This window comes from Babylonia areolata, chromosome 4 (assembly GCF_041734735.1).
Source record: "Babylonia areolata isolate BAREFJ2019XMU chromosome 4, ASM4173473v1, whole genome shotgun sequence".
NCBI lineage: Eukaryota > Metazoa > Mollusca > Gastropoda > Neogastropoda > Buccinidae > Babylonia > Babylonia areolata.
The window spans coordinates 22,693,202-22,718,376 of record NC_134879.1 but is presented as its reverse complement, the minus strand read 5'-3'; the positions used below and the strand labels follow the sequence as shown (position 1 = coordinate 22,718,376).

The window sequence follows — 25,175 nt, the reverse complement described above, 5'->3', positions numbered from 1 at the left end:
GGCCAAGATACAACTATCAGTGAGTGATGCAGGCTGTTCAACTCTAGCAGACGAATTTTTAGCAGGGCACCGTATGAGCTATTTTCTTGGCACTCAGCCAACTCGGTCTGATGAAGTGACGGTGTGAGAGGGGTGAAGAGGAGGGGGGTGGAGACTGAGGGGGCGTGGCCTCACATCCATATTATCACTTGCAGAAGTCACAATGCATCTATTTCTTTTTCAGTTTTTTTTTTATATTGTGGTTGTTCTAGTATGATTTTGTGTGTGCAGATATCCATTTGTCCAGAAAATGATATTTTTGTGCAAATTACCAGACTAATGTAATGAACAAGTTGAAAATGTGACAAAAAACAAAACACTGATTTGAAAACAACAGCATGTCACTTAAAATGCATAAAATGGGAAAACATCATGTGTTTTGTATTCTTTATTCGTTTCCCTTTCAGAAAATATATACTTTTATGGGTCTTTCTCCAATAACAAAGACCACAGAATTTTTTGAAAATTTATACCCGTTTTTTGTGAAAAAACCCTGGCAAATAGATTTCACTTAAATCTTATTTTCCTGGCAGCGAAAGGGTTAATGAAACCTGTGCATCTCAGATGATTATAGGTGATATTTTGGCTTTGAAGACATTTTATGGTACTTCATTGAATACAGTTTTTTTTGGATTTTTTTTTTTTGCTTTAAAAGTTGGAACATGCCTGGAGAGGTTTGATATGAGTAACACTTAAACTGATTAGCTGTTTTGCTTGTCACTTATTGAGAGATGAGTCCAGTTGTCCGGTGAGACACTGCCTATCTCTGAGCAGGGAAATAGGTGTACTCTGTCAGACAGAAACAGGCATTTTAAGTTGTTCCCCTGTTCCTAGTTGCCTGTATGTCAAGGTGTGTGCATGATGTTATGATGTGAGCATGGCACAGGAATGACCGACCAGGCTTTCTTGCAGTCCCACACTTTTTCTTATAGTGAGAGAAAACCTGGGTGCTGGTGAAGTGAGAGAAATCATGAGGTCTGGTTAAGTAAGAGAAAACGCGGTATCTGGTGACATGAGAATAAACCTTGGGGCCCACACAGTGAGAAAACACTTGGGGGGTCATAAAGTAAGAAAATAGGAGGGTTGGGGGGGCTTATAACTGAGAGAGAGAGTACGGGAATACAAGAAAACATGGATTGCATGAAAACTTGGGTGAACATGGTAGCTGTGATGTGTGTGCGAAGATGTATGTGTGCTGTGATGACATATTATGACATGTGGTGTGTGTGTCAAGGTGTTGGTAATGATGTGGTGTGTGTGTTTGTGTGTGTGTGCATTTGTGTGTGTGTGTGTGTGTGTGTGATTGTGTGTGTGTGTGTGTGTGTGTGCGTGTGTGTGTGCACAGGCCCCTGGTGAAGGTGTGCAACAACCTGCTGGTGATGGGTCTGCTGGATGATGATGACCTGCACCACCTTCTGTCCCTGCTCTGCCCCGCTGTCTTTGACCCTGAGCACCATCACAGTAAGATTCTGTCTTTGACCCTGAGCACCATCACAGTAAGATTCTGTCTTTGTCCTTGAGGACCATCACAGTAAGATTCTTTCTGACCCTGAGCACCATCACAGTAAGATTCTGTCTTTGACCCTGAGCACCATCACAGTAAGATTCTGTCTGACCCTGAGCACAATCACAGTAAGATTCTGTCTGACCCTGAGTACCACAGCAGTAAGATTCTGTCTGACCCTGAGCACCATCGCAGTAAGATTCTGTCTGACCCTGAGCACAATCACAGTAAGATTCTGTCTGACCCTGAGTACCACAGCAGTGAGAGTCTGTCTGACCCTGAGCACCATCACAGTAAGATTCTGTCTGACCCTGAACACAATCACAGTAAGATTCTGTCTGACCCTGAGCACCATCACAGTAGGATTCTGTCTGATCCTGAGCACAATCACAGTAAGATTCTGTCTGACCCTGAGTACCACAGCAGTAATATTCTGTCTGACCCTGAGCACCATCGCAGTGAGATTCTGTCTGATCCTGAGCACCATCACAGTAAGATTCTGTCTGACCCTGAGCACCACAACACTAAGAATCTATCTGACCTTTAGCACCATCGCGGTAAAGTTCTGTCTGACCCTGAGCACCACAGCAGTAAGATTCTGTCTGACCCTGAGCACCATCACAGTAAGATTCTGTCTGACCCTGAACACAATCACAGTAAGATTCTGTCTGACCCTGAGCACCATCACAGTAGGATTCTCTCTGATCCTGAGCAACATCACAGTAAGATTCTGTCTGACCCTGAGCACCATCACAGTAGGATTCTCTCTGATCCTGAGCAACATCACAGTAAGATTCTGTCTGACCCTGAGCACAATCACAGTAAGATTCTGTCTGACCCTGAGTACCACAGCAGTAATATTCTGTCTGACCCTGAGCACCATCGCAGTGAGATTCTGTCTGATCCTGAGCACCATCACAGTAAGATTCTGTCTGACCCTGAGCACCACAACACTAAGAATCTATCTGACCTTTAGCACCATCGCGGTAAAGTTCTGTCTGACCCTGAGCACCACCGCAGTAAGAATCTGTCTGACGCTGAGCATCATCGCAGTAAGATTCTGTCTGATCCTGAGCACCATCGCAGTAAGATTCTGTCTGATCCTGAGCACCACAGCAGTAAGATTCTGTCTCTGACCTTGAGCATCATCGCAGTAAGATTCTGTCTGACCCTGAGCACCACAGTAGTAAGATTCTGTCTGACCCTGAGCACCATCGCAGTAAGATTCTGTCTGATCCTGAGCACCAACGCAGTAAGTTCTGCCTAACCCTGAGCACCACAGCAGTAAGATTCTGTCTCTGACCTTGAGCACCATCGCAGTAAGTTTCTGTCTGACCTTGAGCACCATCACTGTAAAGTTCTATCTGACCCTGAGCACCACAGCAGTAAGGTTCTGTCTGACCTGAGCACCATCATAGTAAGATTCTGTCTTTGACTGGTCAAACAAAGCTTCATTTTACCATTTCCAGAATCTGTTGTTGGTTCAGTTTAGAACGCCAACTGTACCAAGCAAGAATAAACTAAACTAGAATAGTTTTTTTTAGTACAAGAATGCCAGTGCCTGCTCCACAGGGGAAGTAATCATAGTACCTATTGTGAATGAACTTGTATGTGGAGTAGAATGAGTTGAATATGTCTATGTCTGAATTTGGTCTTGACCCACTGTCGTTGGGTGCAGACCATAGTGTGTGCTGCTTTATTTGAGTCGGTCAGTGTGTGGCCTGTTTTAGTGTGGAGTGATTGCCTAGAGGTAACACGTCCGCCTTGGAAGCGAGAGAATCTGAGTGCGCTGGTTCGAATCACGGTTCAGCCGCCGATATTTTCTCCCCCTCCACTAGACCTTGAGTGGTGGTCTGGACGCTAGTCATTCGAATGAGACGATAAACCGAGGTCCCGCGTGCAGCATGCATTTAGCGCACGTAAAAGAACCCACGGCAACAAAAGGGTTGTTCCTGGCAAAATTCTGTAGAAAAATCCACTTCGAGAGGAAAAACAAATAAAACTACACGCAGGAAAAAATACAAAAAAATGGGTGGCGCTGTAGTGTAGCGACGTGCTCTCTCTGGGAAGAGCAGCCCGAATTTCACACAGAGAAATCTGTTGTGATAAAAAGAAATACAAATACAAATACAAAGTGTTGTGTCCTTAGAGTTGTCTGATTTATCAAGCTGTTGTCCTGTTTTATCAGAAATTGACAAAAGCTTACAGTTGGGCCAACAGCAAAGTGCAATAGGAATCCATTAACAGCTTAGTCTTATGTGTAGGTCTTTGACTCTCAAACTAGGAAGCAAGATTGCGCTGGCTTAGTGCTGTAGCCTTGGGGGCTAGTTGGCGTTTGGGGACAACCCCAGTGCTGACTGTCCTAAGGCCCTCTTAGGGCCGAGAAAGTGGGGATATAACTTGGGCTAGACACTCTTCACTATGATCAAAATTCTTGCCCGGATAGTGAGGACAGCAGTTGCCTCCTGTGCTGTACTGATGGTCATAGCCAGACATGACTGTCATACATGTACATTGGTCCTGTCGTGTCTTCCACAGATCCCTCAGGGTTTGGCCTTCTGAAGATGCAGCTTGATGAGCCTGTGAAGCTGGAGGTAAGGGTCTGTGTTTAATCATCATCATATTCATAATCATCATAATTATTGTTAATCATTATAATCATGATTATAATCATGATGGGTGTTGATGATGCTCTCTACCAATTTAGCATATCGGCCCAGAGTGCTAACAGTTATCATCATTAATGGGTGGGGTTGGGGGAGAGGGGAAAGTTTACAGAAATTAACAGCACAGGGCACTAATGAGAAGACTTTTACCTTTTAAAATATCAAACTCATGTAGATCGTACCATGCATGTTCAGTTCCGAAGCAAGCAGACTAATCCCCACTGACGTCATTTGACAAAATTTAATATTTAAAGCAATGATGTTATTTTCTTCTTTGTGTGATAAACAGACATGATTGTATGGGATATAATAACACTGTTTAAATAATTTTTTGTGTGTTTTATATCTCGATAATTCTTTTATTTTGGCGGTGGAGGAGACATTGCCATCGCTTCAAGCACATCACAACACATGCATGGTAGATCTCTAGATCTGCATGAACCAGTCTGCAGTTGGCTGAAAGAAACAATCAATTCAATTTTTTTTTTCTGTTCGTTCCAGTTAATTCAGTGTCTACTTTGGAATATCTATATGCAGTCAATATGTTGATGGTGTATTAGTATCACTATAATTGTTTTGTCCAGAATTTGTATTTCTTTCCTTTCAATTTTGAACAAGAAATACGAGGTCATGTCATCTTCTTACCAAACACTTCTAGCAACTCCGTGGGAAACTGTTTTTAGAATTTTCAGATTTCGGAAAGAATCTCAACAAAATAAACCATTAATGATCCGGAAGTACAGCTTAATTAGGAGACTACCAGCCTATTATTGGTATGACTGTGAAGATTTTTTTTCATACTATGTTTAAGCCAAATTTGGTATTTTGAGACAATGTATTTCCAGAGAAAATAGCAGTGTTAAAGTTTACCACAGACACACATACACACACACACACACACACACACACACACACATTTCGTCTAATATCACTTAAAGTGGAAGACGTTAAACTGAAGACTACTACTACACACACACATACACACAAGACGATCAAACACTAGGTTATAACAGACTCACTTTGTTTACCCAAGTGAGTCAAAAGTGATTATCTTTTTTTGATCTTGTTTTTTTAATCATTCTGATTTGATGTTTCTGTTTACTTGCAAATGTGGACCACAGGGGAACGAAAGCTTTTCCACTTTTTTGGGTATAAAAGATGCATTATTCGATATTCTAGATATATATATATATATATATATATATATATATATATATATTGATTTTTTTTTTATATGATTTGTGGGAATCTCCTACTGGCTCTCGTCTTCTGGACATGCTTAGTGATTTATGTGAGCATGGATGGAGACTGACTCAATGCCGTGCTTATTTATTTACTTTGATAACAATTTCTGTCTTGAAAAAGATTGTATTTTATAATGTTGTAACTGGATTTGTTAGTCTGTACTGTCTTAATATGTGTGCAGGTATTTTTTGTCTTGTTTTTAACTGGTTGTGTAGTACTTGACTGTGGCAATGTGTGTGCAGTTGTATTTTGTCATGTTGTTCCTGATGTGTCACACTTGACTGTGATAATGTGTGTGCAGGTGTATTTTGTCAGGTTGTAACTGGATGTGTTTTACTTGACTGTGGCAATGTGTGTGCAGTTGTATTTTGTCATGTTGTTCCTGATGTGTCACACTTGACTGTGATAATGTGTGTGCAGGTGTATTTTGTCAGGTTGTAATTTAATGTGCTGTACTCTACTGTGACACTGTGTGTGCAGGTGTATTTTGTCAGGTTGTAACTGGATGTGTTTTACTCGACTGTGACAATGTGTGTGCAGGTGTGTCGTGTCTTACAACACCTGAATGACATGCAGCTACGTCATCGGGTGGAATCCATCATCGCCTTCTCCGAAGGTTTTGTCGCCAACATCCAGAATGTGAGCAATATCTGCACTCACACCCATGCTTAGGAAGAAAACTGTACAGAGACATTCACATAAAAAAAAAAAAAAATGTGCACGTGGTAAAATCCATTCATTTCAGTTCCACAAATTTCTTTCATTTCAATTTGTTGCTTTGCAATTGTCCTGTATCTGTGATTTTAATCATCTTATAGCAGATCCATGTGTTACCTCTTTACTAAATGTCATGTGCGCGTGTGTACACACACACACGCACGCACGCACGCACGCACGCACGCACGCACGCACACACACACACACACACACACACACACACACACACACACACACACACACACACACACACACACACACACATCCCCCCCCTTCATACACCCGCCCCCTCCCCCTACCCCCCACACACACCACAGAGCAGTACAGCAGCATACTCCCAACCAGTTGTTCACACTATGCATCGTCTTCTCCATGCAGGACCAGCTCAGAAGGTACAATGAGATCAAGAATGCTGACCTCCCCTCAGCCGTGACGGCCAAGAAGACGAAAGAGTTCAGGTGTCCTCCACACGAACAGGTACTCTGTCCATAGCTTGTCCAGTATTTAACCCTTTATTTGACTGCTAGAATTTTGGGGAAATCAGATCAGCGTAGTGTAGATTGGAAGTGCAATGACTGTGTCTTGTGTACTTAACACTGGTGTGATTGTTTTTGCTGAACAAACAAAAATAATGCAGTCTGAAGAGGAAGGAGTGTGACTTAAGAATGGTGACTGAGCCAACTTCTTTGTATACAAAGTAGAACCAATTAAGTAGAGCCAACACTACAAATGTTCTTAAAAGATCTCAAACAGGCATGTGCTGTAGATAAATATGCTTTTAACATAGCTATGGAACATAACAAATTTGCGCAAAATGGGCACAATTTTTTTCATGGAAACTGTTCTTTACATCTAATCTTTCTTATGGAAACTGTTCACTACATCTAACCTTTTTTAATTTTCATTTTTCCATGGAAACTGTTCACTACATCTAACCTTTTTTGTAATTTCAATATATTCATGGAAACTGTTCAGTGTGCATCACCACTGTCATGTTGCCAGATGCGCAAGATGCTGAGGTTCCGGGAGCAGGGAGACGAGGTGGAGGAGTGCCCATGCCGGGAGGATTTCCGGGACAACCTGCGGCACTTCCACAACAACCTGATGGACCACTGCAAGATGCCGGAGCTCAACCTGGATGAGGAGGCCCCCCATGAGGCCGTGGCCCCCCCCAAGCCCAGCCTGCGTCAGCGCCTCATGGCCCTGGTCTGGAAGTCCCAGGAGCAGGAGAAGGCCACAGGGCAGGGGGAAGAGCAGCTGCCAGGTGAGTTGGAGTGTATGTGTTTGGTATACCTGTAGTTAACTGGTGGTTTGATTTTGTGTAGGCGTTCTGTGTGTAACATGATTCAATGTTGTCAGACATTCTTAGCATAACACACTTTGAGATTATGGAGACATTTTAAAGGTGACATGATTCTATGTTTTGCAGACATTCTTAGCATAACACAATCTAATGTTATGCAGACATTCTAAGTGTAACATAATTTCATTTTATGCAGACATTTTAACTTAACTGTTATACACTGTACTCGCCAATAGCGGCTTGCAGTGGAACCCCCGAACCTACCCGGTACCACTGGCTAAACACATGCTTACTATAGGTGTAGGCATTGTTGTTTACATAAACAAGACTCTCGCGAGATTTACAGCCTCATTTTCGGCCCTTCCTACTGTGCATTTTGCGCTTTTCAGAGTCCGATTTGCTTGAATTTTTACAAAGTTGTGAATTTTTATAGTTGCAAGACAAGTTTGATGATTGCCGAGAGCTTTAGCGTAATCTAAACGACGATTCTGAAGATGATTTTGAACCGTTTTAATGATTTTTCCATGAGAATCTTGTAAAAAGTAATCAAACTGAGTGACCTAAATGTCGGCTGACCGAGTTTTGCCGACAATGAGAGTGAAGTTAGTCACTTGAATGTGAATTGATCACTGGACCTCCAGAATCATGAATCAACACTGGACCTCTGAATCTGATACTGTCAGTGAGTTAGTCTTGATTTCACTGGTATTTATTGGCGTTCTGCACGATCCTACTGATTGTGCTAGTTCAGTGGAACATATTACTGATTTGGTTAAGTTTTGCCAAAGTTCTGAAGTCTCAAAGTTGCAAGATGAGTTTGATGACTGTCGAGAGTAGTAGTGTAATCCGAACGACCATTCTGAAGATGATTTCTGTGTGAGACTTTGGTAAAAGTCGATCGTACTGAGTGACCTAAACATCCACTGACTGAATTTTACCAATATTGAGAGTGTAGTTGGTACTTGAGTGTGAATTGATTGCTGGACTTACGAAATCATGAATCGATCGCCGGACCTCTGAAATCGTGAATCGGTCGACAGACCGTCGGAATCGATACTGTCAGTCGTTGATTGCACTGATACTTATTGGCATTCTGCACGATTTTCCTAATTTTGCTAGTTCAATGGATTACATTTTTCTTTTCATTTTGGAGAAATTACATGTGAGGTAGGTTTGTTGTTTTTTGTTTGTTTGCTGTTGTTTTTCTCCCCACCATCATAGGAAGACACATCATCTCTCAGAATGAAAAGAACATAAAAAGCAGCATGCTCATTGTTGCAATTCAAGTTGAGTAAGAAAAAGAATAAAAAGGAGATGTGTTAGAAGACACTGCAGACCAAATAAACTTATTTCAAAGAAAATCATACTGTAATTGAAGAATTTTTTCAAAGTTGACCATCAAATTTGACACTCATTTTTTTTGTGTGTGTGTAAAAACAAAAAGCAACAAGAGCCTGGAAACAAAAATTCTTTTGCAACTTTATTATGTGTAGAATGCAGGAAAAATAAATATATGCAACAAAAGAAGATGATTATATTTGTAATCAGTGTTTATAATTACCCACTATCGAAAATCGCAAGAGTTATTCCCCTTGGCATGGGATTTCATGGGTGATAAGTGCTGGGCGACCTGGGGGTAAGAGGTTGAGCATAACATGATTTCATTTTGTGCAGACGTTTTGAGCACAACATGATTTGATACTGCACAAATATTTTGAGATAAAAATGATTTGAAGTTGGGCAAACATTCTAAATATAAGATGATTTGAAGTTGTGCAGATATTCTGGGTGTAACATGACATTTTGTGCAGACATTCTAATTTGATTTTTTCTGATTTTCATTATTTTATATGATTTTTTTTTGTCTTTCCATTACATGACCAACATCAACTTGCTGATGAATCTGTTGTGGTTGATGCATGCTTGGTACTTTCATGTTTCCATAACCCACTGAACGCAGACATGGATTACATGATATAAAACATGCATACTTTATCTTTTGGATGCATATAAACACAAAGGGGATTCAGGCACTAGCAGGTCTATAAATATGTTGACCTGGGAGATCACAGAAATCTCCACCCTTCACCCACGAGGTGTGCCAGAACCAGGGATGAATTTCAGGAAACTCCGGCAAGAATCCAGCGCTGTAACCATCAGAGGTGTGAACTATTACGATTTTGCCGTATTTTGTTACACTCAGTCGCAGTTTGTGCTGACGTTATGCCAAAGTTGACATTGTTCCGATAAGTTATATTTTGACTACATAGCATGGTCACTTGCTTTCCTGTCGTAACATTACCCAGACGCTCAGATCTGTCAATCATGAGGCCAGGGCAGTCACTACTAACCATGGTCTCATGTGATGATGCTCAGCTAATCATGTGCGTGTTCACATTGAAACAGCATTGAGAGGGCCAGTCAGTTTAATCTTAGTTGCATGGTGTTGCAGGTAGGCCCAAGTGTTTGTATGCCTTGTAGATAAAATACTGAGCTGATGTGGCTTTGAGTCTGAGTGTTACTACCATATTCAAAATGTTCCCACCAAATTTCCTGTTCGTTCCTACAAAAACGTTTCCTACCAAATTCAGAATGTTTCTACCAAATTTCCTGGTTGTTCCTACAAACACTTAGAGGGTTGGCAACTCTGATCCATTCGGTCAGCACTCTGGGTCCCATTGTGAGGGTGACATGATGTGGCTTAATTCCCTGCAGACAGCATGCAGAAGCTGATGACGTCCACCATTGTAAGCGTGACATGATATGGTTTGATTCCCCACAGACAACATGCAGAAGCTGATCACGTCCACCATGGTGCGCTGGGCCCAGGAGGACTTCATCTCCATGCAGGACCTGGTGCGGGAGATGTTCAGCCTGCTGCACCGCCAGTACAATGGCACCGGGGAGCTGATGATGGCCCTGGAGAAGACCTACGTGATCAGCATAAAGAACCGGCAGGACATCAACCACCTGCTGAAGGCCCTGGGCATCATCCGATCCCTGCTGAGGGTGCAGGCTGGGCACGACGAGGAGGAGCTCATGAAGGACAGCCTCAAGTGAGTGCAGTGCAATGCAACACATTACAGTACAGGACAGCCTCAAGTGAGTGCAGGGCAATGCAACACAATACAATACAGGACAGCCTCAAGTGAGTGCAATGCAATGCAACACAATACAATACAGGACAGCCTCAAGTGAGTGCAATGCAATGCAACACAATACAATACAGGACAGCCTCAAGTGAATGCAATGCAACACAATACAATACAGGACAGCCTCAAGTGAGTGCAATGCAAAGCAACACAATACAATACAGGACAGCCTCAAGTGAGTGCAGGGCAATGCAACACAACACAATACAGGGACAGCCTCAAGTGAGTGCAGGGCAATGGAATACATTACACTGCAATGCAATACAATGCAATGTAGCACAATACAGTACACCTGCTCATCACAATACAATGCAATGCAACACAATACAATACAGGACAGCCTCAAGTGAGTGCAATGCAATGCAACACAATACAGTACACTGCAATGCATCACATTACAATGCAATGCAACACAATACAATACAGGACAGCCTCAAGTGAGTGCAGGCAATGCAGTACAATATACTGCAATGCAATGCAACATAATACAGTATACTGCAATGCATCACAATGCAGTGGAATGCAACACAATACAGTACACTGCAATGCATCACAATGCAGTGGAATGCAACACAATACAGTACACTGCAATGCATCACAATGCAGTGCAATGCAATACAATACAGGACAGCCTCAAGCGAGTGCAGGGCAATGCAATACAATGCAATGCAGCACAATGCAATACACTGCAATGCATCATATTACAATGCAATGCAACACAATACAATACAGGACAGCCTCAAGTGAGTGCAGGGCAATGCAGTACAATGCACTACAATGCAGTGCAACACAATACAGTACACCTGCAAAGCGTCATAATACAATGCAATGTAACACAATGGAACTCAATGCAGTCCAGTGCAGTGCAATACAGTACACTGCAATGCATCACAATACAATAGAGGACAGCCTCAAGTGAGTGCAATTCAGTGCAATGGAATACAATGCAATGCAACACAATACAATACAGGGCAGCCTCAAGTGAGTGCAATGCAATGTAGTGCAATGTGATGCAGTATAATGGAATACAATGCAATGCAACACAATACAATACAGGGCAGCCTCAAGTGAGTGCAATGCAATGCAATGCAATACAGGACAGCCCCAAAACTGAATACAGGGATTTGATGGACTAGCTGATTACAGTGATTTGATAGACTGATTACAGGGATTTGATGGACTGACTGATCACAGGAATTTGATGGACATGGACTGATTACAGGGTTTCAGTGGACTGACCGATTACAGGGACCTGATGGACTGATCACAGTGATTTGATGGACTGATCACAGTGATTTGATGGACTGATCACAGGGATTTGATGGACTGACTGATCACAGGAATTTGATGGACTGATTACAAGGTTGACTTCGTACAGGGACCTGATGGATTGACTAATTACAGTGATTTGATGAACTGATTACAGGGACTTGATGGACTGACTGATTACAGTGATTTGATTGATTACAGGGACTTGATGGACAGACTGATTATTTGATTAAACTTATTATAGGGACTTGATGGACTGATTACAGCAATTTGATGGACTGACTGATTACATGATTCGGTGGACTGATTATAGGGACCTGATGGACTGACTGATTACAGAGATTCAGTGGACTGACTGATTGCAGGGACCTGATGGACTGACTGATTACAGAGGCCTGATGGACGGATTTCAGAGACCTGTTGGAGTGATTACAGGCATTTGATGAACTGATTACAAAAACCTGACGGAGTGATTACAGGGATTTGATGAACTGATTACAAAAACCTGATGGATTGATTACAGGGATTTGATGAACTGAGTACAGGGACCTGATTGACTGACTGATTACAGAGGCCTGATGGACTGATTTCAGAGACCTGATGGAGTGATTACAGGCATTTGATGAACTGATTACAAAAACCTGATGGAGTGATTACAGGGATTTGATGAACTGATTACAAAAACCTGATGGAGTGATTACAGGGATTTGATGAACTGAGTACAGGGACCTGATTGACTGACTGATTACAGAGGCCTGATGGACTGATTTCAGAGACCTGATGGAGTGATTACAGGGATTTGATGAACTGATTACAAAGACCTGATGGAGTGATTACAGGGATTTGATGAACTGATTACAAAGACCTGATGGAGTGATTACAGGGATTTGATGAACTGAGTACAAAGACCTGATGGAGTGATTACAGGGATTTGATGAACTGAGTACAGGGACCTGATGGACTGACTGATTACAGTGAGTCGATGAACTGATTACTGACCTGATGGACTGACTGATTACAAGGATTTGATGAACTGATTACAGAGACCCAATGGACTGATTACAGTGACCTGATGAACTGACTGATTACAGTGATTCGATGAACTGATTACAGGGACTTGATGGACAACAAGGTGTTCTTCCAGCACCCTGACTTGATGCGACAGCTGTCGGTGCACGAGACCGTGATGCAGCTGATGGTGAACACCCTCAACAAGGCTCAGCTACAGCAGCAGGCCTCTGCAGGGGCCGCAACCCAGGACCCCTCCACCTCCCAGTCCAAGGCACCTCACTCCAGCATGGACGCCTTGACGGAGCAGAGCAAAGTGAGTTTTCTGGGGAGTCAGAGGGGAGAGGGTTGCCTGGTTTTTGATTAATTTTTTTTTTTTTATAAGGATCATAAGGCTAGTTTGCTAGTGAGCTAGTTTGGCTGATATTTTACATTATTTACATGCTTACTGCCTGTCATGCCCTCTGGCACTGAAAAACAGCATTCACATTGTGTGGGCAGAAATAACGGGTGCTGGTAGCATGCAGATGTTTGTGATACATGGCTGTGATGGAACAGCACATGCTGCACCTTGTCCTCAGTGGTACGCAGCCAGTGGGGGTTGATTTTACTGTCCAGTATAAAAACCTAAGCCCGTTTTCCTGACCTGTAAAATAAAAACCCAAATCTGCTTTTCTCTTACGTAAAAAAAGCCAAAGTTCTTCTGTTTAGATTGAGTGAATGATCTCAAATTGAATAAATGATCTTAGTTTATTTTATTTTTAGAAAAATATAATGATAATACTGGCTTTCAGGGAAATCCTGTGCAAACTGATCTTGTGTTTTAATGTTGTTCTCCATGCTCAAGATAGTGCACAGGTGTTGAAAAGTGTTTGTAGGAATGTTGTTGGTGTGGTTGGTTGATGCTGTAGAATTAGCATTGTGAGTAAAGGTTGCATCCTGTAGTGTTATTATTAGAGCTTTAGTGGTCATGAAATGTTTAACAGTTCTGTTATTTTTGGTGTGTAAGGTGGCACAGTGCTTACAGTCATTATTATTATTATTATTATTTTTTTTTACACAGAAATCTGATTAAATGGCTTGTAGCTCCAGTTCATATAAGTTTCCTCCACTGGGTATTGTTCTGACAAATCCGTGTTTGTCAAATCAAAATCAGCAGCTTACCAGCTGAGTTGTAGATTTCAAATCACACAAGTGGGTATGAGGGACTGCGGCTCCAGATTTTTTCTAAGTGTTGATTCCCACAGCCGTTCCCATTGGTGGGTGTGGCCGAAACTCTACAGGGGTTTGAAATTAATTTTTCCTTCACTTAGATGAGCCATCAGCCAATCAGGGTAAACGAGCCTCATCTGCCTTACACTGCCATCTGCTTTACACTGCCATCTGCTGGCAGCTTTGTGTATGATGGTTGGTCATGTCTGACTATGACCATCAGAACAGCAGAGGAAGCAACAGCTGTTCCGACTATCATACCCACTCTGACGGGTTGAGTTTACTGACCTACTGGTGTGGGTTTGGGACTGAGGTCTTGCTCCAAGGAAGGTGGTGTGGTTGGAGGCATGGGGTCCTGATGCCTACTCTCTGGACCAAGAGGGCTTTAGAACAGTCAGTGGCAGTGCTGGGTTGGATGGTTACCGGTAGCACAGGAGAAGCTCTGACCAGACAGTGACCAAGAGCCCACCTTACAGGCCAGAAATGACAGGACTGTTTGCTGAGGCACCCTGCTTTCCCCTCACCTGTGTTAGAGCTGTGGAGACAGTTACAGCACGCTTCTTCTCCCTGTCACGCTCTGTCTGTCTCTGTCCCTGTGTTCTGCTGTGTTCCACTCCCTGTCCTGTGGTGAAGGCAGCAAACCCACACGTGCTGTGACTGAGTAGACTGTCTGCCTGCTGCACTGAGGAATGTGTGCAATGTGTGTCATTTTGTATGTGTGAGTGTGGATGAGTGGATTGTTGTATCATGTGTTTAGAAGTTTTTATTCATTCTGTCCTTTTCCAGTTAGTTGTGGTTGCACTTATTCCTGATAAAGATCTCTGTCTTGTCCGTCTAACTCTCTCTCTCTCTCTCTCTTTTTCTGTCTCTGTCTCTGTCTGTGTGTCTGTCTCTTGCCTTTCTCTTCTCTCCAGCTAGATACTGCGTTTGTGAGAAATACTTCTTTTGCTTTGTTTTTATTCTTGGCTTTTTTAATAATTTTTTGTTTATAGATCAGCTTTTTAATTTCTTGATCATGCACCTTCCCATGCTGAAAAAGGTAGCACACACGAGCACAAGTGGTTGTTACTGACATGTTTGCTCACTTGAACTGTTACTGTCCGTGTATAGCAAGCAATCTATTTGTTTCGGAAAAGATGCTGGGTAAGTATTGTCTCTCATGTAAAAGGATTTTTCACATTTGCTATTTTTCTTTCTAAAATAGGGGGTGGGAGGTTTCCATTCAGGCTGTATTCATACCGAACTTGCAACCCTGATTTCATATGTTTATATTTGATATGTTTATATTGTTGTGGTTATTGCGTTTTGTTTGGTCTGTTGGGAGTCAGTTTGCATGGGGCATTTTTCCCCTTTTTTTAAAATTTTTGTAGCATGATGCTTGTATTTCATATACTTGTAGTTTATTGATTTTGATTGTCACATGAAACAGATATTGTGGTAGATATTAGACTTAGGCTTTCTTTAATGTTAAGATTTTGTGAGTGTGTGTAAATTTTTGTTTTTAAATTCTATCAAGGTAATTCCAAACATGCACGCATACAAGCATGTAAATAAATTTCTCTATCTCAGATACGTCTGTTTGTATGTGAGAGAAAGAGAGAGAGAGAATGTGTGTGTGTGCAAATTTTTGTTTTTAAGTTATATCAAAGCAATGCCAAACATGCACATATACAAACAAGTCTCTTTATCTCAAGTACATATTTTTTTGTGTGTGTTTTTAAATTATATCAATGCAATGCAAAACATGCACATATACAAACAAGTTTCTCTATCTCAAGTACACGTCTGTGTGTATATGTGAGTGTGTGTGTGTGTGTGTGTTTGCATGTTGTTGTTGGTGGTGTTGTTGTTGTTGGTGGTGGTGGTGGTGGTGGTGGTGTAAACTCAGAACTCTCAGAACTCATTTAATTGTTGTAAAACCCATCATAGGAATTATGGACACTATAATCTAAACACAACAAACAAAAAGTAAAAGTGATAAGTTGTGAGCACATGCTGGATATTCCACAAGACATAGTTATGGATTGCAAACTTTAAATCATTCATATATATATTTTGCCAGTTCTTGATAGAAATAACTTAGTGGCAACAGAGAACTCGGCCTTTGTATTATTGTGTTGCCAGTGCCATCTGGCCAGTGATTCAAAGACTGGGAATTAACTGTCACAAGTAGGCGAGATCTCAAGTCAGAGTATGCACTACACTTATCCTGTAGTTTATTCATGACAGAATATTTTAGTCTCTTAATGTTGGGTGTGTCTTGGTTCTCCCACACGATGGGGAGAATCCAATTGAAACCAGTATCTTTTTGATAAAATCAAGCCAAGGAACTTTTTCCAATGAATTCATCGATAACATATTGTTATATGCTTTCCTCAAATAGCTATCTTCTTTTGATTCTATGATGTGCACCCAGAATGATACAACCTGACACACTGTGGTCAGAGAAATGGGGTACCTGCCTAACTCTGCCAGGACTGGTAACTTAATTGATCTTTTGTGTACGCCCATTAAGCTCCTACAGAGGTTGACATGTACATTTTCTGATGGGCGTTTTGAAGAGAGAAAGGCATTAAATTGGTTAAACAGCATAGAGGGCGTGGAGAAGTTTGTCGCAGTTTGATTGAATGGAAACCACACTTCAGTGCCGAAACTGAGAATTGGGGTGACTAAAGTGTCAAACAGTTGCGTCATCACATCCATCTTGACTTCTTTCTCTCGCACACTGCGTTTCAGAGCATGCACTGCTTTGTTTCCTTGTTTGGCTAAGTGGTCTTCTGCAAGGTGAAGATTTCCACTCTTATGAAAAATTAACTCCCAGGTATTTGTATCTATCCACTGTTTCGATGCAATTATCTGAACATGAAAAGAGCACTGGTATTTTGGGGTCGTTTTTTTATGAAAATTACAACTTTTGTTTTGTCCCTGTTGACAACACTCGTGTGTGTGTGTGTGTGTGCGTATGTGCGGGCGGGCGGGCGGGTGTGCATGCGTGTGTGCGTGTTGGTCTCCCCTTTCCGCCTGTCCTGTGCTGCATGATCCAGGTGATGTGAATGATGACATACTTTCCTGGCTGTGTGTACATGCTGCCTTCTACATTTTCCATCCATGTCTTTTCTGTACTGCAGTCAATTTTGTCATGTCTCTGTACCTGTGTGTTTGGTTGCATGGTTGATTTTTTTCACCCCCGCTGAAATCCTTAGGTTAGTATATATTATGTTACTCTAAGATAACATCCCATTAAGGTATTAGATATGTTACGTTGCTTTGAACAAAAAATTCAATTGGGGTAGTGTATGTTATGTTGCTCTGATATATAATGTTGCTTAAAATATTCTGTTAAGGTAGTATATATTATGTTGTTTTGAGATAATATCCCAATAGAGTAGTACATATATTGCTTAAAACATCCCAATTAGGGTAGTGTAGTATGTTGCTCACAAGTATTTTATTTTACATGTTTGCACTACTGGTCCTCATACTTAAAAAAAAAAAAGTCTCTCACTGGACTGTAAAGTTGACCTTTGTTCAGCAGTTGTTCTTTGCTTTGTTATTAGTACACATCATGTGTGTGTGTGTGTGTGTGTGTGTGTGTGTGTGTGTACATATGTGTGTATGTCTGTGCATATATATATATATGAGTTGGAGTGTGAGGTTTGCGCCCGTGTGTGAGTGCATGTTTATGTTTGTGCATGCAAAGATTACCGATGTGTTGTTTACATCTTGTGCGGTGATACAAATGTCAGACTGGTCTCAGCTGGTTGTCATTTTATGAATGCACAGTTTCTGCTCTTGTTAATAGTATAAACATTCTAAGCTGAATAACAGTTTGGGTTCTGGGTAATAGTGGAAGCAGAACAGATTTTGAAGTTTTCAGAAGCTCTAAACAGAAGAGGCCAGTGGCTAAGTGCTATACATACATTGTGGAATGTGTGCCTCAGATTTTGTGTGGGGTTTTGAGATTTATGAATGCCAAAGCATAAACTTTACGGTAAAGAACACATTCACTCACATGCATCTACACATTCACAGATTTGCTGTACACAGTGCACATACTGATGTACACTGTCATGCACATGCGCATGTGCATGGACAAAAACATGTGCACACTCAATTGCGTGCACACACACACACATACACACACACACACACACAAACAAACACAAACACACACACATGCATGCACATGCACACACAAACATACACAAACACACACAGAGACAACACTCATTTTCTTTGTATCTCTCTCTTACACACACACACACACACACACACACATATGCATGCACGCACACACACACATACACACACACACACAATTGCTCACTTACGTGTGCACTCTCCAAATGTTCAGTTAGATACGTGCCTACATGCTTGCATATATGGGCAGAAACATGCAGTAAAATTGGTAAATATTACTGTGAGTTGTGAGGGGTAGGGGGAGGATTCAGTTATATATCATCTTGAAATTAGAACCAGTTGGTTTCTGAGAGGAGGGTTTAAAAGATCTGTTTGCAGATCTGGTTTAACTCTGTGTTCGAGAGGGAGTGTGTGTGTGTGTGAGTGTGTGTTTGTGTATATGTGTGTGTGTGTGTGTATGTTGTGAAACTGGAGAAGAGTGGAAGCATGTCAAATTAGGGTAATGTATCTGTAAAGTACTGTTGTTAGTTATAATACAGGTATAATACGTGTGGTGCAGATTGGTTTCACCCGTATAGAGGTACTCTGTGAAACGTATGGAGCTGAGGTATTTCTCAGGGTTGTTTATTTCTGGGTGACTGTTCAAGCACTAGAGGGTTGGGCCCTGCCTATGCCGAGCCCTAGACACAGTAGATATGAATTCACTGTCCCCATGGCTTTAAAAGGCTACAGGGCCTTTAACCTTAACCTTATGTGTGTGTTTTCACTCTGTTGATTGAAGGGTGATCAGAGACTGACATTAAGCTTTCATCTGGGCCAGCAGCAAAATGGGAGCTGTATGATCAATAGTTTCTCCAATGCAATAGGAATTCCTTTACAGCTGAGTCTTTTGTGAAGGACTGTGACTCTCAGACTAGGAGGCAACACTGTGCTGGCAATGAATGCTGCAGCCTTGGGGGCTTCTTGGCCTTTTGGGGATCACGCCATGGCTGACTGTCCTAAAGCTCATGGCCGAGAGAGTTGTGGTGTAACTTTTAGCAAGACACTCTCCAAAATCAAATTCCACCCTTGATGACTAGTCAGGACAGCAGTTGCCTCCTCTGCTGTTGTGATGGTCATAGTCAGACACGACTGTCATGATACATACATGACTGAAGGGTGATGTGTGTTTCCCCAGGATGCGGCGGCAGAGATGGTGGTGATGTGCTGTCGGTTCCTGTGTTACTTCTGTCGCACCAGTCGCCAGAACCAGCGTGCCATGTTTGAGCATCTCAGCTACCTGCTGGACAACAGCAGTATGCTGCTGGGTGAGTCAGCTCCTTGTGTTTGGGCCAGGGGGGGTTTCTTTGGTGTCGCATTGGATTTGTAGTGAAAAAAAAACCAACAAAAAGCAAAAAAAAACCCCAAAACATAGAGTATTGGCCTGTATATTTGTTTGTATTTGTCTGTCTGTCTGCAGGTGTGTATGTGTGTGTGCGTGTATGTGTGTGTGTGTGTGTGTGTGTGTGTGTTTGGAAATCTTTGAACAGATTTCCTCTCCTTTATGTATTCATTCATTCATGTATTATACCATGGCACATTGTGTGAGTGTGTGCGTTTGAACAGATTTTCCCCCTTGTATTTATTTGTTAATTTATGTACTGTACTACAACCAGTCTCTGAGAGTGTGTTTGTGTGTGTGTGTTTGAACAGATTTTCACCCCTTTATTTATTCATTCATTCATGTATTGTACCACAGCAGATGTGTGTGTGTGTGTGTTTGAACAGATTTTTGCCCTTCTTTATTCATTTATTCATGTATTGTACCACAGCTTTTTTTTTTTTTTCTGAGGATTTCCGATGTCAAAGAATATCAGAAAGAACAGGTACAAGGCCATCACACCATCAATCCCCTCAAAGAAATAAAAGCAGAGAGAGGGAGCAGCCATAAGTCTAACATGAAAGGCAGAGCGTGATGTTTTGCAAATCAAACAAATATCGGCATCATTTCCAAACCAACATAGCGCAAATTTCTTCAAAATGGAACAGAGTCTCTGTGGGCTTTTCCAAATACAATAGACTGAGCAACACACTAGATGCCACATTTTTGGCATCAGAGATCTTTTCCCATCCCTCTTGCAGCCAGTCAGTGGCAGCCTCTGTGCGTGTGTGTTTGTGTGTATGTATGGGTCTGTATGTTTGAGTGGGTTTGTGCATGCGCGAGGGTGTAAGTGTACACACGTGTCAGGAGAGTTCTGTACATGTGCGTATGTGTGTGTGGGGAGGGTGTGTGTGTGTGTGTGGGGGGGGGGGGGGGTAGAGGATGAGGTATGTGAGTGTGAGTGTATGCATGCCTACACTGTGGGAGCAATGGGATATTGGAATGTGCGGGTGTGTATATATATATTTGTATATATGTGTGTGGGGTTGGGGGTGGGGGATATGGGCGTATGTGTGTGTGCTTGTACAAGTAAGTGTTCATCTGTGTGTGTGTGTGTGTGTGCCGTGGAAGCTGCGATACATAGCCTAGAAATGAGTGTGTGGAGGAGGGGGGTAGAGGAGGTGCAGGGTAATGTGTGTGTGGTGTGTGTGTGTGTTGGGGCTCATGTACGTTTATGTGTATTTGACTGTGCTTTCATATCTGTGAAACTGCATGTTTGGTGCATATCTGTTATGCATGTGTGGGTGTATTTGTGAATGTGTGTCTTATTGTTTTACATTTATTTGCTTATTTATCATCAGTGTTGTCTTATTTATTTATTTATTCATTTATGTATTTATTATTATTATTATCATCATTACTACCTTTTTTTATATGATAATTATTATTTATTTACTTATTTATGTACGCTTATAGTTGACTTCATCAAGCTTTTGCGCCTTATACATATTATTAGTAGTGGTGGTAGGTGTGTGTGTTTTTTTTTTAATGTATTTATCTATTATTTATTCACCTTCTTTTTTTTCTCAAGGCCTCACTAAGCACGTTGGGTTATGCTGCTGGTCAGGCATCTGCTTGGCAGATGTGGTGTAGCGTACATGGATTTGTCCGAACGCAGTGACACCTCCTTGAGCTACTGAAACTGAAACTGTACCACGGCACATTGTGTGTGTGTGTGTGTGTGTGTGTGTGTGTGTGTGTGAATGTACTTGCCTGCATGTGTGTGTGTGTGTGTGTGTATTTGCCTGCAATTCATTCACTCCCTCCCTGTGCTGTGTGTCCCCCTCAGCCCGGCCGTCCCTGCGCGGGTCGTGCCCCCTGGACGTGGCGTGCTCCTCCCTGATGGACAACAATGAGCTGGCTCTGGCCCTCAGGGAGTCGCACCTGGAGAAGGTGGCCATCTACCTGTCACGCTGCGGCCTCCAGAGCAATGCCGAGCTCATCGAGAAGGGCTACCCTGACCTGGGCTGGGACCCTGTGGAGGGGGAGAGGTTCCTGGACTTCCTGAGGTTCTGCGTCTGGGTCAATGGTGAGTCGCTGCTGTGTCGTCCTGTCCAAAGCACCGTTGGGTTACACTGCTGGTTAGACATCTGCCTAGCAGATGTGGTGTAGCGTGTATGGTTTTGTCTGTATGCAGTGACACCACCTTAAGAAACTGAAACTGAAACTGAAACCTGTCTTGTCTTAGAATCATGTTTAAACAACCTGTATTCCCTCCCCCACTCCCCTAACCCACCCCCTACCCTCCAGGAAAAACTGCAATGATTAGAATAAAAGAAGAATTTTTTTGTATATGTACATCTCTTCCAAGGATGAGTAATGTATGGGAAAAAGGTTGTATGAAGTGTAACATGTTTTTATGGTATTATACCACTGTCTGTCTTGCTCACTCTCTTTCTTACTAACTCTCTTTCTTTACCTCTCTCTGTCTCTCTCAGTGCTTTTGACGATGTGTTGCACCTATGTGAATGTTCGCATGTTTATCTCCCGTATTAGAATCATAGCAATATCTAAGACATTTTATATCTAGGATAGGACAAAATAAAACAAAAACAAAAATGGTTGTCAAGAACCACTGCTGGACTGTTAAGCGGGCATGAATGATAAAATGACAGCAAACCAGCAGTTCTGAGTGCTAGGGAATACAAGTGTGTTTGAGGGTGTTGTGAGGTTTGGTGCGGAGGTGTGCGGCCTGATATGTCAGGGGACAGATTAGAGTGTTTTGCCGGAATGTACTACAGGTGTGCTTGCGCAGACAAAACAGATATCAACACCATACACATGCACGCACACAAACACTTTTTTCTCTCTGTCTTTCCTCTCTCTCTCCCTGTCTCCTTACACACACACACACACACACACAGACACACACACACACACACACTCAAACAACCTAACAACAGTACAGAACTAAAGAATCAGAAATACCCACCACCATAACACCAACACAACAACCAACCATACGTTTCAGGAGAGAACGTGGAGGAGAACGCTAACCTGGTGGTGCGGCTGCTGATCCGGCGGCCCGAGTGCCTGGGGCCGGCACTTCGCGGGGAGGGTGGGGGCCTCCTGAAGGCCATGAAGGATGGGGTGCGCATGTCGGAGCAGATCGCAGCCAGCAGGGACGCCACCTCCTCCAGCTTCCTCACCGCCATGAACGACGACGATGACTCTGGCGGCAACTACCTGGTTCAGAGGTCAGACAAATCTCTGGTTGAGCGATGCATATGAATGTTGGGAGTTTACAGCCTTAGAAACCAGATGAATATTTTAGCATGCTTTCAGCTCAGGTTAAGACAAAGGTATGTTGTATTAATCTTGTAGCTCTGGTTAAGACAGACAAAGGTGTGTTATATTAATCTTTTAGCTCTGGTTAAGACAGATGTATGTTATATTAATCTTTTAGCACAGGTTAAGACAAAGATATATTAATCTTTAAGACAACAAAGGTATATTGTGTTAATCTTTTAGCTTTTGATAAGAGAGACAAAGGTATGTTATATTAATCATTTATCTGAGGTTAAGGCGAACAAAGATATATTAATTTTTTAGCTCTGTTTTCTGTGTTTGAAACTTTATATCAGAATTAAATGAATAAAAGTCATGCTTGATTTAGGAACATTATAAGATTATCATTCATGTAAAAATCTGCAGCACAAGTAAGTGAACATATGAGTTGAGTTGCAGTCCATATACTCTATAGACCCTTTTTTTTATATATATATAAAGTTTTCTTGAACATGCTGTTACGATCATCAGTTTGCTGTTTGCATTGGTGAGATATGTTTCAGCATGGGAGCTACTGTAATTTTTGACAAACAAACAATCATCTTTGATGCAGTAGTTGAGTCACTACCTTTTTATTTTATTTTACCCTTTGACTTCCGCAGCAAGTACAACTTCCACACGCTGCCACCGGAGGACGACGAGGACTACATCGACATGGGAGCCTCCATCCTGGACTTCTACTCCTCCCTGGTGGACCTGCTGGGCAAGTGCGCCCCCGACGCAGAGACCATCAAGGCGGGGCGCAGCGACTCGCTGAGGGCCCGTGCCATCCTGCGCTCCCTGGTGTCCATGGAGGATCTGGAGGGTGTGCTGGCTTTGCAGTTCATCCTGCCCGTCCACACCGCTGCTGAGGAGGAAGGTGGGTGTGGTTGTATCGGTCTTACTGCAGTCCTTAGGGTTAAGTTGTGTTTGTCGTACTGCAGTCCTTTGGTATAAGTCATATTGCAGCCTTAGGCATATGTCGTACTGCAGTTCTTAGGTATAAGTCGTACTGCAGTCCTTAGGTATTAGTCATACCGCAGCTTTGGGTATTAGTCGTATTGCAGCCTTAGGTATATGTGGTACTGCAGCCTTAGCGATCAGTGGTATTGCAGGCTTGTGCTTGCTGTTAGTTGTATTAATCATACTGCAGTCCGTAGGTATAAGTCATACTGCTGCTTTAGGCATATGTTGTACTGCAGCCTTAGGTATAAGTCATATTGCAGCTTCATGCTTGCAGCTGATTGTATTAGTCATACTGCAGTCCTTAGGTATAAGTCTTATTGCAGCCTTGGGCTTTCAGTTAGTCATATCGGTTGTACTGCAGCCTTTGGTTAAGTCGTATTGCAGCCTTGGGCTTGCAGTTACTCTTATTGGTCGTACTGCCACCTTAGGTATAAGTCTTATTGTAGCCTTGGGCTTGTAGTTTGTCGTATTAGTCGTACTGCTGCCTTTGGTATATGTCATATTGCAGCCTTAGGTATAAGTCCTACTGCAGTCTTAGACATATGTCATACTGCAGTCCTAGGTATACATCGTATTTGCAACTCTAGGTATAAATTGTACTGCAGCCCTAGGCATATGTTGTATAAGTCACACTGCAAACCAAGGCATAAATTGTACTGCGGCTTAAGGGATAAGTCTTACTGCAACTCCAGGCATTAGTTGTACTGCAGTCCTTGGCATAAGTCGTATTGCAGTTCTAGGCATAGGTTATACTGAGCTCTAGGCATAAGTTGTACTGCAGCCCTTGGTATAAGCCGTACTGCAGCCTTAGGCATAAGTCATACTGCAGCCCTAGGCATAAGTTGCACTGCAACACTAGGTATGAGTTGTACTGCAGCCTTAGGCGTAAGTTATGCTGCAGCCCAAGGCATTAGTTGCACTGCAACACTAGGTACGAGTCATACTGCAGCCTTAGGCATAAGTCATACTGCAGCCCAAAGCTTAAAATGTACTGCAACACTAGGTATGAGTCATACTGCAGCCTTAGGCATAAGTCATACTGCAGCCCTAGGCATTAGTTGCGCTGCAACACTAGGTATGAGTCATACTGCAACCATAGGCATAAATTATGCTTCAGCCCTTCGCATAATCTGTACTAGGCATAAGTCATAGTGTAGTCTTAGGTATGAAATGTACTGCAGCTCTTTGCATAAGTAGTCCTGCAGCCCTAGACATGGGCCATACTTCAGCCCTCAGTGGAGGACCAAGAATTTTGAAGTTTCATCAG

The 25,175-nt window shown here is 42.3% G+C and overlaps 1 protein-coding gene across 18 annotated transcripts in view; it reads left to right on the top strand.

Annotated features, from left to right (window-relative positions):
* LOC143280962 (ryanodine receptor-like) overlaps nt 1–25,175 on the top strand; it is a 224,004-nt gene that overhangs the window by 88,609 nt on the left and 110,220 nt on the right. For all 18 annotated transcript variants that reach the window (XM_076585792.1, XM_076585799.1, XM_076585793.1 and 15 more), the window contains 11 exons: nt 1,385–1,500; nt 4,082–4,137; nt 5,995–6,093; nt 6,550–6,648; nt 7,174–7,435; nt 10,257–10,530; nt 13,009–13,219; nt 19,433–19,562; nt 21,465–21,704; nt 22,647–22,872; nt 23,566–23,822. In XM_076585792.1, the coding sequence (XP_076441907.1) occupies nt 1,385–1,500; nt 4,082–4,137; nt 5,995–6,093; nt 6,550–6,648; nt 7,174–7,435; nt 10,257–10,530; nt 13,009–13,219; nt 19,433–19,562; nt 21,465–21,704; nt 22,647–22,872; nt 23,566–23,822 (1,970 nt within the window). The remainder of the gene's footprint in view (nt 1–1,384; nt 1,501–4,081; nt 4,138–5,994; nt 6,094–6,549; nt 6,649–7,173; nt 7,436–10,256; nt 10,531–13,008; nt 13,220–19,432; nt 19,563–21,464; nt 21,705–22,646; nt 22,873–23,565; nt 23,823–25,175) is intronic.